This window comes from Lepus europaeus, chromosome 11 (genome assembly GCF_033115175.1).
Source record: "Lepus europaeus isolate LE1 chromosome 11, mLepTim1.pri, whole genome shotgun sequence".
NCBI lineage: Eukaryota > Metazoa > Chordata > Mammalia > Lagomorpha > Leporidae > Lepus > Lepus europaeus.
This window is the reverse complement of record NC_084837.1, coordinates 38,467,912-38,484,395: the sequence shown is the minus strand read 5'-3', so window position 1 is coordinate 38,484,395 and position 16,484 is coordinate 38,467,912. Positions and strand designations below refer to the sequence as shown.

The window sequence follows — 16,484 nt, the reverse complement described above, 5'->3', positions numbered from 1 at the left end:
AAGAAGAAACTCGGGTCGCCACCCAACCCCCAACCCCCCATCCTCTTAGTCCCCAGCCAGGCCTTGCAGACCTCCAGGCACCGTGGAGAGACCAGGCCAGGGGAGAAGTCTAATCCTCTGCGACTTCTCTGGAAAAAGCCTGTCGCTCCAAGTCTGCTTAGAGACCTGGTGCACAGAAGCCGTCTGCGGGCACTTTCCTGGGAGGGGCTTGCTTTACCCACAGACACAGCCAGTTCCTTAAACACTGGCCAGATCTCTGGGGTTAGGTCAGAGCGAGCAGCCTGCTCAAAGGAACCAGCCCGGTCCTCTTCATGTCATTACAGTAATTCCCAAGTTCACATCTGCGCGCACACACTCTGCAGCGTCTGTGCCAGGGAGATCAGGTAAATCAGCACAGCCAGTCAAGGCAACTCTTGTTTTCCTAGAGCTTCGGACACCTTCGAGGAGCAGCAACACGGGGGCGGGGGGGGGGGAGAAAGCGAGGCAAAGCGGAGCCCCCCATTCTGGGTGATTTTCCACAAACAGCTCCAGGACATAGCGACAGGGGAACTGTGTCCAAACACCCTCTCCACAGCCTGACATCTCTGATTTTGTAGAAATGAAACTATCAACAGTCACCCGAAGCTCTAGAAATGCAATGTTGGACATTCTGCCCACATCCTGCTGTTGCAGACAACGTGGACCCGGCCATCAAGGCAGGCTCCCCCGCAGTGTGTGAAATGGGAGAAAGACAGCAGGAAAAGTTTCTTTTTTCTAGTCAGACAACTCAGACTTGTCTTCTTACTTCCACTAGTATGTGAAGGCTGAGATAGGGCATTTGCTACACACGAGGAACAAAAGCATTTGCATATGCTCTTCTGTTGTTATCTTTGCAGGCTTCTACTGACGCCCATCAGTGAATAATATAAGTTCAGCAAGGGACAACAATTTCTGTTCTAGATTAAGAGAAAAAGCTCACCCATGGCTGTGTCTTAAGCACCAGGTTCAATTTCTTTGAGAACAAATTTTAATATTCCCCAAAACACAATTAGTTCCACAGAGTTTCACACGACAATAAACAATCCAATTCAAAGTTGGGAAAACTAAAAGTTTCTGTTTATTTGATTTTTGTTTTTAAAGAGAAACTCAATTTCATGTGACATCTTGGTCACACTGGAGTAAGGAACATATTCTACTTCAAGCAGTTTCCATAAAATCCCTTTCTAAGAAAATTCTACATAAAGACGGTTCTTTATGAATGCCTTATAAGATAGATAAGAGATATATAAGTGTATACAAGAAATACTTTTGGATATATTTTTATACATAAAAGCAGATATATACAGATGCCCAGATGAAAGAGTTCGTACTGACATACATGCAGAATGGACAGAATCAAATGTGAACACGGTGATGGAGAAAAAAGAATTCTCTTTAAGAAGACCTATTGCATGCAATATTGACGTTTGTGTTTTATTTACATTTCAGGCAAAGCACTAAGAGTGTTCAATTTATTCTGCACTGGCCTGCAAATAAAAATAGGAAAACAGATTTAAATCTCAGCCCTTCCAGAAAATTTGCAACTACTCATAAGGACAAAAGTGATCACCGTTTAGGGAGCAGAGATCAAATGGGAAATGTTGTCAGATGGGAGGGAGAGAAGCCCCGGATGATACCTGGATGCCCTGTGAGTTGAGTATTAGGTCACTAACAGGGAGAAATACAGCTGGCCACTTCAGCTATGGCTTTAGACGATGCACAAAGTGCGCTGCCAAGTTGGCGAACCTGCTCTTCCCCCATTCCTTTGAGACTCACCAAAGACAGTTCAGGAAGCACTACATGAGGTGGTGCTGAGGCTGCACGCAGACCCTGGTCCTCCCCTTCCATCAAATGATCCTCCCATCCGCATCCAATTTCTCCAGGCACTTGGGCGGACAAATTTGCCAGGGAGGGTGACTCAAGATAGGGCACTCCTTCCAGAAGTCACTGGCCAAGGGAGCACCAGAAAACTTACTGTGCTCCAAGTTGAGGAAAGGTTCCAAAGGGGGACCCCCGCAGAGGGTGGCCTGAAGCCTCAGGAACCCAGCTGCAGAGGCACAGCAGCCAGGGAGGCAGGGAGAGCCAGAGGAAGGTAGTGCCCAGCCTCTCCTGAGGGGGATGCGCGGGAGGCAGGGACTCGGTCAGCCTCACCCCTTCTTACTATGCCCCGTCTTTCACTTTCCTTCCCTTCGAAGGGAACACGGTGTTTGAAGCAAACAAGCCAGCAAGCCATGCCTAAGCATACTGTCTTCCCACATTCGCGTGTCCCATCGGATTTCCTAGTCCACAAATAAAATCGCCTGCTGAGTCGGCTTCTTCGCTCTAGTAATTGGGGGTGGTGGTGATGGAGGCAGGGAGGGGGAGCGGCGTCTCCAGCCTGGAGACTTGCGATCAGAATTCAAGGCAACTCCTCACAGCTCTCTTGTTTATAGAAAATGAATGTCTGCCCGGCTTGCTTTTAGTTCAGGAAAGGGGTCAGTCTTTATCAGCACGGTTCACACAGATCCTGGATTTTTTTTCCCTTATCTTAAATTGACCCGCTTTTAAGATAAAGACATAATAGAGAAAGCATTGACCTTACCTGGTCCCTAATGAGTTGGAAGTCAGAAAACCCCGCTCTCATTTCCTCTTATCTCCGATCGCCTGGGAAGAGACTCGCGCTACCTTCTGTGGGCTCGAGCCTCGAGGTAGCCCCCTCGCCGACGCCCAGACGCGGCGAGCGCGCTCCAAGTCGGAGAATTCTTCCCCGGGCTCTCCAATTCCAAGGCTGAGATGCCAGGCCCAGACGGGGTCAACGGAGCTCCCCAGCCCTGACCCCGGAGGATTCAAGATCCCCTGTGAGGTTCCCGGGCAACTCGTTCCCTCGGAAAGGCCAAACCCGAAGCGCAGAGCGGAAGGGCTGCCTCCTGCCGGGAGGCGCTCTAGACCGGAGCGCGCCGGGCCGCCCTCGCCTGCAGGAGCGGTACCCAGAGCGCATCTCGCCCATCGGCCCCGGCCTGGCTCGGATTTCACTCGCGGGCCCTAAGCTGCTGCTCCCCCGGCCAGCCCCTCTCCCGTGTCGCCGAAGTCCTCTCGCTGCCCCCACCTGCCTCCCGGCCTGGAGGACCCCAGCTTGCCTCCTTCCCGGACCACGGCGCCAGCTTCCCAGGCTGGGGCGGGGGTGGGGAACCGCTTTGGGATGCTAAACATCAAACAAGCCAAGCCTGGGGTTTCAGGCCCCGAAGCCACTAGAGCGGCTCTCCAAAGCTCTCGAGAAAGTCCTCGTGTTTACATGGCGGGGTGGGGGTGGGGGAGAGCAGCCAGCACGGGTGGGGGGATGCTGTCGGCAAAGTCTCCCCCCACTCTCCACAGCCGTCGGGGCGTGGGGATTCGTGGGGTCCTTTGGTGGGGACAAGGTTGCGCGGGGCTGTCTGGGCCATCTGTTCCGCCCCCACACGCGGGGAAGCTTCTGCTCCTGCAGGCGCCTGAGCGCCAGGGGCAGCCCTAGAACGCCCACTTTCCCGCGGGGGAGCCCAGAACCCACCTGGGCCCCCAGAGGCTGGAGGGGCGGGGCGGGGGTCCCGGGTGAGGACGACCACCATCGGCCTTCTGGGGGAGGACCAATGGAGGGTCCCCAGGCTGCAGAACCCTCCTGCGCTGAGCTCGGCGCGCGCCTCGCTCGCCTAGGAGACGTGGTAGCCTGCGTCCCGGGACCGCTGCCTGCGCCCGGGGGCCAGGAGCGGGAGCCGGGGTTTCCTGCCTGACTGACGGCAGCGGGGAGTCACCGAGGCCCTTGTGTCTTGTTCCCAGTCGCAGACCCCTGCTGAATTCACCTTTCCCCGAGACAAGTAAACAGACTTCAAACTAACCGGCGGGGAGAAGCAGCTCCATTAGTATAAAGGTGATAAGGCCCAGGCGGGTCCGACAGCCCCTGGAGGCGCGGGTGGGGGGGCGGCCGCAGGGACCTCAGCTGGGCACTGCCCGCCTTGCCCCTGCCCGGACTTGTGCTGGGCAGTGGGCGATTTGAGCAGAGCGCCCATCGCCCATCGCCCATCGCCCATCGCGTGGAAACCGGACCTGTCCAGCCCTGGCCTGAGCTGGGCGCCTTGGCCACTCACACTCCCGGCCCATGCCAGCGCATGTTTCCCAAAATTTGAGGTCTGTTGGGGGTTATTTGAGATCTCCCCCCAAAAAACTAGCAATCTCACTAGCGCCAACCAAGCAGTGCCTCCTGCTACCTCCTTTCTGCAGGTTAGAAACCCCACCTCCCCACCCAGGTCTGGTCTCCGAGAGGCAAAGCCCACCCTCCCTGGCCAGCAATCCTGAGCCCCCCCCCACCCGGAAGTCATCAGAGAGAACTGCTGGGTGCAAGCTATCTGTTTTCCTTACAAACTTCCAGGGTTGGGAGAGAGATGGAGACTGGAATGATCTAAAAAGAGACAAGGTTGGGGGGGGGGGGGAGAAGGGAAAAGTTGAAAATCTAGCAAGAAGTGGGTGCATGCCTGACATGAACTAGTCCCCCACAATCAAGCAGGTGGCAGGTCTTGAGGAAAGGGCTGGCAGACGCATCTGCCGCTGCCCTTCCTGGGTAGGTTCCTCATGGGGGACAGAGGGGTCAGCAGCCCATCCACAGACGAAGCGTTTTCTCTGGTCACAGCCATCTCGGACACCCACACCTTTATCACATCCCTAGTGGTTCTACACACATCCGTCTGAGCACGAACAGACAAGGCAATTCGATTGGAAGAAAGGAGTCAAAATGCTCTTTTGGCTGGGGGTGGGAGGACAAGAAGGTGAGAGTTGGAAAAAGGGCAGCTTCATTGCTGGCAAGATTTCGGAGCCCAGAGATGGACACCCACGCAACTGAGTGAAACCTCAATTCTCCAAGTCCTGCGCTGGTGTCCTCCTGCTGGTCACCTGGTCCCTTGCTGCCGGGGGCCAGAGCAGCCACTAGAAGCAAGGCTGGGGGTGGTGTGGGGTGTGTGGCTACTGCTGACCCCTGAGCTGGGACCCCTGCTTTCAAGCAGAAATAAAACCCTGGATCTCCCGTCACCACTTTCAAAAGCAGCCTCCCACCGAATTCTGACTCTGGAGGGGCTCTGTCACAGACTGGAAAGAAAGGCTTGATGTTCCAGTCTGCAAGGGCAGTGCATTTCCTAAGCAAGAGGGTTCATCCTGAGCTACTGAAAGCGGGTGTCAGGGCTGGCTGAAGATCAGAGGGGACAGTTCCGAGGTCTCTAAGCATCGGAAGCCTGGTTCTGAAAACAAGCCCTCTGGTCTCTCTTCCCTGCTCATCTCCCTCCTGGTGGAAGCAGTTGGGAGTCCCAGGACTGCTCAAGATTCGATTCCACTCAATTCCGAGGCAGAACAAAAATCCGTCTTCTCACGGGCTACAGGGCTGTGCGTCTGGCCTCCACAGCAGGTTCAGGCTAACGATGTGCCCTTCCCAGCCCCACAACAGCCATTGAAAGCCAAATCAAAACCAAACAAAAAGGAGGATTTTTAATCAGAAAAGAATCTTTTTAATTTGTATAATTTATTAGAAGCTTCTTAGGAACTATATTTTAAGCCAAATATCTACATAAGTTACAACAGAAAAAGACCGATGCCGCAAATACCAAACTGCCAAATAATATCCACAGATTTGTCAATGTCCATAAAAAATGGGAGGGGCTGGGGACCCGGACTGGGTTTCTTTCTTTCTTTCTTTTTTTTTTTTTACAACAAAATGTACAGATTACTAAAAACTAGGCATTTAGTCCAACTTTTGACAGCATTTTACAGCTACAAGTTCACATCAAACATAAAACAGTTTTCGCCCGAAGAGGCGGTCCTGGCTGAACCTAGACCGGCCAGGGCGCGGGGGGAGGTGGCACTTCCTTTGTGTCTTTGACAAGTGGGTTATGTCCAAGAGTCTTTCCTCTCCCCAGCTCCCGTCCTCCCTTCGGAAAAAGAATCCTGGTATTTACAAGCGAGTCCACATGGCTGGCAGAGTGTACCCAGAGTGAAGCCTTCCTTCCTCATAGAGTCCAGGGCCATGTCAGCCTAGAGTCCTCTCCAATCTGCATCCCTCCCCAGCGTGGGAAACCCATTGGCATCACCGTAAAGTCCCCAACCCACCCCAAGCTGTTCAGACTCCTTAAGGAATTGGATTTGCTTGGTTGTTTTTATTTTCTTTAAAAAAAAAAAAACTCACAAAAAAAAAAAAAAAAAGACGTCCAGCAGTTTGGCCTTTGTGGTCTCCTCCCCCCCTCCTTGGTCTAAACGGGGATAGGTTCTTAAGAAAAGTCGAAGCGCGTGGAGCAGCGAGAGAACGTGGTCCGTGTGGCGGGCGAGGGAAGCGGTGAGGCGGCGCGCTGGGCTGGGGCCGGCCCGGCGAACTTTCACCAGGTCCGACCGTATAGCAAGGTGGAGCAGGACATGGTGCTGTAGTCCGAACCCGAGGAGTTCAGGTGGGACAGGCTGGAGACCTGGCCCTGCAGCGCCGCGGGACTGGCGGCGTGGTGCGCCAGGTCCGGAGACTGGCCCGCGCTGCCGGGCTGGTGGCCCGGGTGTGCGCCCAAGCCGGCGCCCCCGCTGCCCACCGAAATCGCCGCGGCTGCCGCTTGCGCGGCCTGCGCCTGCTGCTGCGCCTGCTGCTGCGCGTGGCCTTGGAGGCTGGCGGCGCCCGGCGCGGGGGCACCTGCCTGGCACGGTTTGCCGTCTTTCACCAGGACCGGCACGGCCACTCGGCGCGGCGACTGTTGCTGAGCCTGCTGCTGCTGCTGGGGACACGCGGCGCCGCCTCCGCCTCCGCCGCCGCCGCTGTCCTGCTGTAGTTGCTGCTGCGCCGCCTTGTCCTTGGCCTGGCGCTTCATCTTGTAGCGGTGATTCTGGAACCAGATCTTGACCTGCGTGGGCGTCAGGTGGATCATGCTGGCCAGGTGCTCGCGCTCCGGCGCCGACAGGTACTTCTGCTGCTTGAAGCGTCGCTCCAGCTCGTACACCTGTGCCTGGGAGAAGAGCACCCGGCGCTTCCGGCGCGGCGCGCTTGGCAGCGGGGCCATGTTCTTGCTCACGTCCCCCAGCGAGCCCAGGCCTCCCATGCCGCTCATGTTCATGCCGCTCGCCGGGCCCATGAAGCGGGAGACTGTAAGCGACAAACGCACAGCGTCGGCCGGGGCCGGGCCGGGCCAGGCCACCACCGCCTTCAGCGCGCCTTGGCCTGCCCGGCCCGCCCCCGACGGCTCTCTCTTCACCCAGGCCGCCCGGCGCCCGGCCCGAGAGGCCCATCCGCGGGGACTCTTAGGCACCTGCCCCGGGCCGAGCCGTCGAAGAGCTTCCTGGCGAGCTTCTGGCTACCCTCTCAGTCTGAGAACGCTCTTTCGACTCAAAAAGGCGCAGCGAGGGGAGAGGCCGCTCCTGCTTCCCTCGCGCCCAGTGCCAGTCCGAGGCACCGGACAGGGTTCGCCGGCCGCAGGCGGTGACCTGAGCTCCAGTCAGGAGCTGGGGTCTGACTGTAGACTTTGGGCGGTTAGAAGAGGGGTATTCACTTCGTAAAGCTCGAGTTCCCAGACGCTTTGCCTCTTGGCTTTCTCTAGGAGGCCCCAAAGGGTGCACCTGCTCGGCCCATTTAGGGCCCCCTCCGGAGACGGTCACCCTCCCACCTGCCCAGACCCTGCCGGGCCGGGCTCCTGAGTGCGTCCCAGCGGGACGGCCTCCCTTCCCAGCCAGGCCCAGCCCCTCGGCGCTCTGCTAGCTCCCGCTCCCTCGGCTCGGAGTTTGCCTCCCTGGGCTCTCCGAGGGCTTCCGCGAGGGCCAGAGCTAAGCCAGTTGGCCAAGAACCGGAGATGCCCGGGTGCCAGCACCTGTCCCCCGAACCCTAGCGCTAACCAAGTGCCCTCTACCTGGATCCCAAGCCTAACAGGGGGAGGACCCCCACTCCCCTCCACCCCACCCCCAGCTCCCGCACCCAACTCCCTGGCGCCGCTGCCCGGCCGCACGCCCTGCTGGCCAGCGCCTAGCCGGCCGGAGCGGCGCCTCTTGTGCTTAGCCCGCGGCCCCGCACTGGGGCGGCCTCACTTACTGGCGGGGAAGCGCGGGTCTGGGTTGGCGCCGTACCATCCGGGGCCGGAGGCGCTGTTCCGCATGGTGTCCTGGTACGGCGGCAGCTCGCTCATGTTGCCCAGGTTGCCGTTGCAGTAGCCCCCCACGGCGGAATGCGAGAGCTGGGGCACCCCCGCCGCCGTCATGTGGTAGGCGGCGGTGACGGCGCCGTGGTGCCCCACGGCGTGCTGCTGCATGGCCGCGGCCGGCGGTGCCGCCTGGCCTTGCCTGTACGCCGCCAGCGGAGCCCCGAGGCCGCCGCCCTCCATGCCCACTTTCTTGTAGCTTTCCTCCAGGGGACTCAAGATGTCAGACACTGAGAACGGAGTCGTGTGCTTTGGACTCATCGACATGATTCGGCGGCGGCTGGAGGAGGAAGGAAGAGGAGGAAAAAAAAGGGAGAGGGGGAAGGCGAAGCCTCGCTACTTTTTTTTTTCCTCCCTTTGCCAAATATTCTGGTGTTACCTTAACGCCGATCTTGTTGGATGTACACGTAACGGAGTGGCCCGAGTCCGCCTTAATTGGCTTGAGTGGAGGCTCGGGGGCTGCCTCGCGTTTGTTTTAGCCCGGCGCCAGGTTTTAGGCAGCCACCAGAGGCGGGGCGTAAGCGCTAAAGCGACAAGACAATAGAAGCCTACATCTTGCCCGAGATAATTAGCTTACATGCTGATGACAAGGTAAACACCTTTAAGTTTCACTTGTCAGGATTTTTAGGTCTCAGGGAGAGAGAGGGGAGACAGAGAGAGAGAGAGAGAGGAGAGAGAGAGAGAGGAGAGAGAGGCTGAGATGAGACCCAAAGCGTTGCCTTCCCCCTCCCCTGGACACCCCCACCCCCATATTTTGTGGGGTGCCGGCGCCGCGCGGGGGGGGGGAGGGGGTGGGGAAGGAGGAGGGAGCCGAGAGCGGGGAGGGCAGGGGGTGGGGTGGGGTGGGGAGTAGTCGAGGAGGAGGGACGGCGGGGAGGAAGGAAGGTGACTGCTGCTTTGCAACCAACTCGCGGAGTTACAAAGTGGAACCGCTTTACGATTCGGTCGGGGTTCCCCGGGCGGGGACGGATCTCGGGGAGGAGGGGGCCGAGGGACGGGGTGCGGGGTTTCACCTGAGCCTGCCGGGGCTGCTCCTCCCTCCCGCCGCGGCCTCCCAGCCCCGCGCCTTCCCACTGCCTCCGGACCACATCGGGCTTCGCTGCGCTGAGCCCCGGTCGCCACCGAATGAGCGAGCGAGTCTGGGGACGAACCCTGGGGCCGCACTGTTGGTCTACGTGTCTGTCAGTCTGTCTGCCTCCTCTGCCGCCGTCAGAGGGACACCTCTGCTCCCCGCCCCCTTCCCCCCTACCCCCCTTGCCCAAGAGAATCGCGCCGGGCGGAGGGGGCGCTGAGTAGGGGATCGACTGCCGCCGGGAGGCTGTCCGGATCCCCGCGCCACCCCACCCCCAGCCCGGGGGCTTCTCGGCGGGCCAGCCCTCCCCGCCTCCCCCCCAGGACCCCCTCCCCACCGCACCCCACCCCTACCCCCCGCCGAGCAGGCGCGGCGCTGGCCTCCGGCGCGGGGCCCACTGGGGTCCCTCACTGGGGTTGCCCCACCGCAAACAAACCTGGCGTCCCTGGCCCTTGCCCATAGCCCTGACACGCGGGGTTCTGGGGCCGGAGTAGGCTTGCCGAGGCCATCCCAGCCCCGGCACCACCGGAGCCCACGGCCACGCTGTTTCCCCCTCCTCTGCTTCTGGGAGGGCTCGGGCCGGGGATGGCGAGAGCGCCCGCCCGTCTATAGCTGGGATGAAGCTGAGCCTGCCCCACGGCGGGACCCGCGGGGCCGGGAGGGGGCCGGTACCCAGGCGCGGGCAGCCCCGCGGGCTGCAGGCTGGGCTGAGGCTCGCCTCCGCCCGGAGCTCAGCCATGCAAAAGTGCACTTGCTTCCCCGGGAATAACCAAATATCTTTGTTTAAAGTGGCGGCGTAAATGGCCAGTCGCTTTGTGACCACGCTGGATATTAGTAGATGAGGATCATTCTGCTTCAATTGGGCGCCTCTCATCCAGCGAGCAAGAAACTGCTTAGGAGGAAGTGGGTTTCCTGTCTGCGCGTTCCCAGGCTTCAAGTGTGAGCCCCGCGCCTTGAGGGTCCTTGGGCGCCTGGCGAGGGGGAGCTGTGGGCTGCACTCCCCGGCGGGCCCGTGGGCGGCAGCTGGGTTATTGCGGCCAGGCCGGAGCCTGCAGCCGAGTGGACTACCGGGAGGAGCAGATTGTGAGACCGACGCCGACTTGTCCCCCTTGGATTGCAACCGTTTTTGTTGTTTGTTTTTGTTTTGCTTTCCTTTGGCTGTCGGAGCCTCCTCCCCGGGGGCTGAGGGGCGGAGCGCTCCTCGGCCCAGCAGGTGCCTCCAAGACCCTTCGGCGGTCGGTCAAGCGGGCTTCTTGAATTCGGTTTTTTGTTTTGTTTTCACGGTTCTCTGCCAACCCTCCTCCCACCCCCCACACACTTTCCTGAACCGCCGATGAAGAACAGGCAGTTTTCAACCTTTTAATTCAGCAGGTCAGGCTCTTTTTTTTTTTTTTTTAATTAAAAGCATTTACAGTAGGGAAAGTTTGCTTATCGGAGTGCTCTATCCTTCCTCAATACGAAGCCAACTTCTATGCTAACATTCTCTTTCCTCATCTGCCACCTCCCTTAGGGGGAGACACAGAAAGTTCGGGAGTCCCTGGGTCGCCTGGGCCTGTGCTGCCTGTAGGTCCCAGCGGCGGTGGCCTTGGAGCGGGCGACAGTGCACCTTGCGCGCGGGGACGCGCTTGTTGCTGCTGCTGCTTCGAAAACCAGGCGCGGAGCTTGGCTCCTTCCCCCCCCCCCCCCATTTTCCAGGGGCTTCCCTGGGAGGCTCCTTCAGGAAGGACTCAGTCCCTATCTACCGAGCTTTGGTCTCTGTGGTGTCTTTTATAAGCCCTGGAAACAAGGAGGGGAGGAGACGCCAGCGGATGACAGAGAGCAGGCAAAAAGAGTTGCAGACCAGATCTGCAGGGGAGCCCTGGGCGGGTCTGTGGCCCCCGGCGGGGTCTTACTGCGAAGGCAGAGTGGGTTTCCAAGCCTCTCTCTTTCCATTATTTCATGCTTGTTGGTAGGTGTAAGACGCACCGACTGTGGGACGTCGTACATCTCTGCCAGTCTCAAGGCCGTTAGAAATGGAAATTCTTCATAAGGACTGTGTCTGTGAGAGGGATCAGGCACATCAAAGATGTGAAATCGCTTCAGGTAGCTGTCGTGACGTTTCCTCTCCCCCACTTTAGGGTTCCAGACGGGAGGGAAGGGCAGAGGTGGATGAACCCTCCGCGGCCTCCCCGGGGTCATGCCGCCTCGAGCGGGCTTTCGTTCCGCAGCAGGCTCTGAGCGCACGTGGCTAGCAGCTCGGACATTCCCGGGAGTGCGTGGGCGACCCAGGCCGCAGCTTTCCACGAGACCCCAGGCCGGCACTCGGCACCACGGAGCAGCCGGCGAGTGGGGGCGCTGAGCGGGTGGGGCCCGGGTGGGGCCCTCCCTGCCACCGCTTCGACCTTTTGGCGAAACAGGGTCCGTGCTTGAGTCCCCGTGGGCAGGCGCGCACCGGCACCGGCTCTCTATTCTGGAGCTCGCCTTTGCGGCTCCCTGCGGCCCAGGCCCCGCGCCAGCCCCACCACTGTCCCTTCACGTGCAGCCACCGCTCCACGTTCTTCCCAGGAGCGCTGCCCTGCTAAGAATAAGCCCAAGGCGAAGGCGCCTGGAGGCCACAAGGCGCACGTGTGTATCTCCTGGTGTGCCCAAGCCACGGCCTCGGAGGCCTCACCCGTGGCCCCGACACCTGCCTCTGACCCAAGAGAGATTTTTCCTTCGGCTGCCTCGGTTCTCATCCTAAATAGGGCAGACTCCGCTTAAGCCAGGGCTTTATGCGTGGCTCAGTCCACGGGGAGCCCTGTCTTCCGCATCCTCCAGGGTGGGGTGGGCACGGTGCGGAGCCGGCGGGCGGGACACAGCGCTGGCCCGCTGTGGAGCTGTCCCTGGTGCGGTCGCACACGGCCTCGGCCAACCCGACCACTGAGCTTCGCTGGCTACGGCTTGGGGCCAGGCCGCGCCCTGAGGGTGCCGAATCGCCAGCAGCCTCCGCTCATACCCGCAGAAGAAGGGCAATGCTTCTCCTCTTGCCCTTCGCCCTGGGTCACTTGGAGAGAACAGAGGTCGCACACAGACGGCTGATTCGGGGTCTGTGATTCGGCCGCGTGGCACGTGGGCGCAACACCTGTCCCGCTGTTCCTCGTGTCCCCGGCCTGCTTTTCCTGACGTCCTGCATGGACCTTCATACCTCCGCGGTCACTGACTCGGCTCCAGGCTTTACTGGAATTCTTGTTTCTTTGGGAAAATACTGATTGAGCCAGGCACGGTGCTAGGCGGGCAGATCCAGCTATAGACCGTTTAGATGTGGCTCCACGCACACAGGACTCTCAAATGAATCACAAAAAGCACCCAGATATGACGTCGTTACTGTATGACAGGTGTTACTGCGGAATCTCACCGAGATGGGCCGTAAAGAATTTCGGCACCATTTCCCGGTGCTCCCGCGCTCCGGGGTTGTGGGAAGTACACATGAAGTCAGGGTTCGAGGCCTGGCTTTGCAGTTTTCTGGTTGTGTAACCTTGCTTTCCTGGCTCTCGCCACGCCCTGCAGCAACACTAATGTGTTCAGGCTTCCCTCTTTGAGGGCGAGATTCCCCTGGATCTATCCCTGCGTGCCTCGAGAAATCTTAAGGAAAGAAAGTCTCTTAGCACCAGTGCCTGGGGCTGCAGCAATGGTCGTAACCTACCCTGTGTACCCTCCCGGATTTGTGGAGCTGGGGATTCGGTAACGCAGGAGGAAACCTGATGCCCGAGTTTGTAAACTATGTCTGGCAAAGAGGAGTTCTTCTTTACGCTCTGCTTTTTGGGGGTTACAGAAGCGGGGTGGGAGGGGGAGGCCGGGCAGGAATGGCCTTGGCGAGAGTCCCAGGGCGGAGGAGGAGTTGGAGGGAAAAGCTGCCCAGAGATGCAGGGCCCCAGTGTACCTAGTCTCAGCGGTCTCCTTGCTCAAATATTCTCTAGGGGCTGTGTCCACACTCCCGCAGTCAGGTGCAGGCTCCCGGGCTGGGCTAGCCGGCCTTTGAGCGCCCTCGAGGCCACCGACTCCGGGGAGCGGAAGGCAGGGCCGCAGCCGGGCGTTGGGGGGCACTGCTCCCCAGCCCTGAGATCCAGCAGCTGCCTCCTCTCCTTGACTGGGGTCTCACAGGGGCCCTCTCCGGGCTGCTTTCCCAAGCGCCGGAACGGAAAGCTCCGAGGGAGTACAAGCGAGGTGTGCAGCCGGGCGGCGTTCGCAGGCGCCCAGCAAAGAGATCCCCCCACGGCTGGCGCCCTCTCTCCTCAGTGGGATCATTGATGGTCCTTTTGGGGGACGCATTTTTCCCAAGGCGTGGCCTCCGGGCAGTGGGGATGGGGCGTCCACGAAGGCCAGGCCCTCGGAGAGGCTCACTTCTGCGATCTCGAAACCTGCCTGTTTCCACGCCACGCAGCTCAAGCCCTCGAGTTGTATTTAGGGCCCACACCCGCGCCACCAGCTCCAGGGGCGCCCCCTGGTGGGGAGGGCCCCGAGGGGTAGGAGCCAAGGTGGAGAGCCGTTCACGAAGCAGAGAGGAGAGGGATCGGCAGGAGGTGGCCCACGTGGGCGGGAAGCCTCCCGCAGACTCAGCGGGGCCAGCGCCGCTGCGTCCGGCCCCAGCCCCACGGAGAACTTGGGGCTCGGTTTTCCCCCTCGTTCTCCGGTACTGTTTAGGTTGACAGCCTCTAGGCGGCCAAAGTGTGGGCGGGAGCCTCCAGCCTAAGGGGCGGGTACACCGGCAGGGGCGCCGGGGCGCCCGCCGCCCTTCCACGGACCCAACTGACTGGTTTTGGAAGGCTGCTTGTGCCGACCAAGCTGTATTGCCCCAGGACCTGCGCAGGCTCATTCAGTGTAGACGACCGAATCCCGCAGCTCTCTGTGCCCTCCATCCCCCATCAAACCGCAGCCGCAACAGCTTGCGCCCTAGCGTTTTCTGTGCAGTCGCCAGCAGCGCTGGGATTCCCTCCTGCGCCCCTTCCCGCCTCCGCAACCTTCCACACTCGTCCTCCCCCTCACTCCTAGCAAGCTTCGGGTGGCCCCGGCTTCGAGCCCAGGCCCGCTCCGAGGATCTCCGAGGCCCATCGGGACCTGGCTCTGCGCGTCTCCATGTCTGGCAGTTGCAGACTGAAGCGCTCCGCAGCGCCCTCTTCCGGCCATCTGGAGACCTGTCTCATGTGTGCGGTCCCAGGGAAGCTTCGCTAGAGGTCCTGGCCAGCTCCGTGGAGGTCAGACCCGCAGTGAGGGAGTGGATCACCCGCCACGCACTCGCTCGCCCGACCTGTTCACTGTGATATCCAGCTGTCTGTTATGACTGATTTCGGACCAACCAGCCTTCTGTGCCTGCCATTTGAAAGAGCCCTGTGTGCAGATCAGAAGTTGCTGTGATAGCCAAAGTCCACATCTAATTATGCTTTGCCTTGGGATTTTGTTAACAGAGTGTCCTCTCCATGTCTTGAGGGCAATTGGATCTGCTGGCGTTTGGAGGCCACTGCAGTAGATTGCACCTTCTTACGCTTGCTCCAAACGTGCAGAAAGCAGCAGGCCTACTGCCCGACAGCCTGAAGCAGGGGGCTCTGCCTTTATCGAGGCAGTGTGGACACAGCCCCTGGAGAATATTGGAGAAAGGACTGAGACTAGCTACACCAGGGTCCTGCATCTCTGAGCAGCCTTTCCCTCCAACTCCTCCTCCCTCCTAGACTCTCGCCAAGACCAGCCCTTTCCACCCGCCCCAGCCCACCGGGCCAGGCTCAATATGCCTAAGTTACTTTTCTGTTCTTTCCCGTGGTAGCCAGAATGCCATTCTTCTCACCCTATAACCAAGTCATGCCCTTCTTTGACAAAAGCCCAAACTGTCTCTTCCAGCAACTAAGTGGGAACTCAGTATGTGCAGACTAATGGGCTGGATTGCTATTGCACTTCGTCATATCAATAGGACAACTTGATCTGGTTGAGGAATTTCCTAATTGTGGTTTTGTGTTTGTGTTCTGTTCAGGTAGGCTGTAGGCTCCTTGATTGTATTTAAAGATTTATTTTTATTTATTTGAAAGGCAGATTGACAGAGACAGAGGGAGAGATGGAGAGAGAAAAAGATCCTCCACCTGCTGGTTCACTTCCCCAGTGACTTCAATGGCAGGGGCTGGGAGCCAGGAGCCTGAAACTCCATTCAGGTCTCCCATTTAGGTGCTAGGGGCCCAAGTACTTTAGTCACTTTCAGCTGCTTTTCCAGGTACCTTATCAGGGAGCTAGAGCTAAGCAGTGCAGCAGGCCAGGTGCTCTGGCATAGTGGGTTAAAGTCTCAGCCTGCATAGCTGGCATCCCACATAGGTGCCAGTTCATATCCTGGCTGCCCCACTTTCAATTCAGCTCTCTGATGTGGCCTGGGAAAGCAGCGGAGGTCCTTGGGCCCCTGCAGCCATGTGGGAGACCTGAAAGAAGCTCCTGGCTGCTGGCTTCGGATTGGCCCAGCTTCAGCCATTGTGGCCATTTGGAGAGTGAACCAGTGGATGGAAGACCTTTCTCTTCATCTCTCCCTGTCTCTGTCTCTCAAGTTAATAGATAAAAATCTTTAGAAAATTAAAAAGGAAGTGGAGCAGCAGGGACTTGAAACGGTGCCCATATGGGTTGTCAGTATTGTAGGCTGCACTTGACTTGCTGTACCATAACAAAAACCATCCCACAGATCTTTCCAAACAGACATGTTCCCAGAAATGTGCTCTGCACTCTGAAGCATTGGGTATTGTTGTTTTTTAAAGTGAGGCGTCATCATCATCTTCTATTTATCTATTTGGAAGAAGGAGAGACAGAGAGGAGAGGAGAAGAGGGGAAAGGAGAGGAGAAGGAAGGGGAGGGGAAGAGAGAAATCTCCCACCTGCTTGTCCACTCCTCAGATGACCCCAACAATTAGGACTGGGCCAGGTTAAAGTCAGGAACCATGAACTCCATCTTGGTCTACCACAATGGCAGCAGGGGACTAAGTACCTGAGCCATCTTCCATTCCCTTCTCAGGCACAGTAGCAGGAAGCTGGGTAGGACGCAGAGTAGCTGGGACCTGAGCTGGCACTTGGATAGGGGATGTTGGAGTTGCAATTGGTGCTTTAACCTGCTGTGTCACGACATCAGCCCCAACATTTGATATCATTACTCTTCCCTTCTCAGCATTTTCACAGCCTTTAAGCTACTACTCTAACACAGTTCTCCTCTTCTACCTTTGAACGTTTGTTCTCAGAAATCAATGTGGGACTCACATCCTGCACTGGCAC

At 58.7% G+C, this 16,484-nt stretch overlaps 1 protein-coding gene across 2 annotated transcripts; it reads right to left on the bottom strand.

The window, feature by feature from the left end:
• Positions 1–6,380: 6,380 nt before the first annotated feature.
• NKX2-1 (NK2 homeobox 1) lies at positions 6,381–9,258 on the bottom strand. Of its 2 annotated transcripts, none has more exons than XM_062204616.1 (3): positions 9,182–9,258; positions 8,063–8,448; positions 6,381–7,126 (listed from the first exon to the last, which is right to left on the bottom strand). In XM_062204616.1, the coding sequence occupies exons 1-3, from the start codon at positions 9,256–9,258 to the stop codon at positions 6,381–6,383; spliced, it is 1,209 nt and encodes a 402-aa protein (XP_062060600.1). The 2 variants fall into 2 exon arrangements, with proteins under 2 accessions (XP_062060600.1, XP_062060601.1); XM_062204617.1 differs by lacking the exon at positions 9,182–9,258 and adding an exon at positions 8,548–8,678.
• Positions 9,259–16,484: the final 7,226 nt, after the last annotated feature.

Bases quoted from the DNA above. Each gene is read 5' to 3' on its own strand.
- NKX2-1 (XM_062204616.1), bottom strand. From the start codon at position 9,258: ATGTGGTCCGGAGGCAGTGGGAAGGCGCGGGGCTGGGAGGCCGCGGCG. The intron at 8,449-9,181 runs GTGAAACCCCGC...TTCCTCCTCCAG, and splicing joins AGCAGCCCCGGCAGGCTCAG to CCGCCGCCGAATCATGTCGA. The intron at 7,127-8,062 runs GTAAGTGAGGCC...TGTCGCTTACAG, and splicing joins AGACCCGCGCTTCCCCGCCA to TCTCCCGCTTCATGGGCCCG.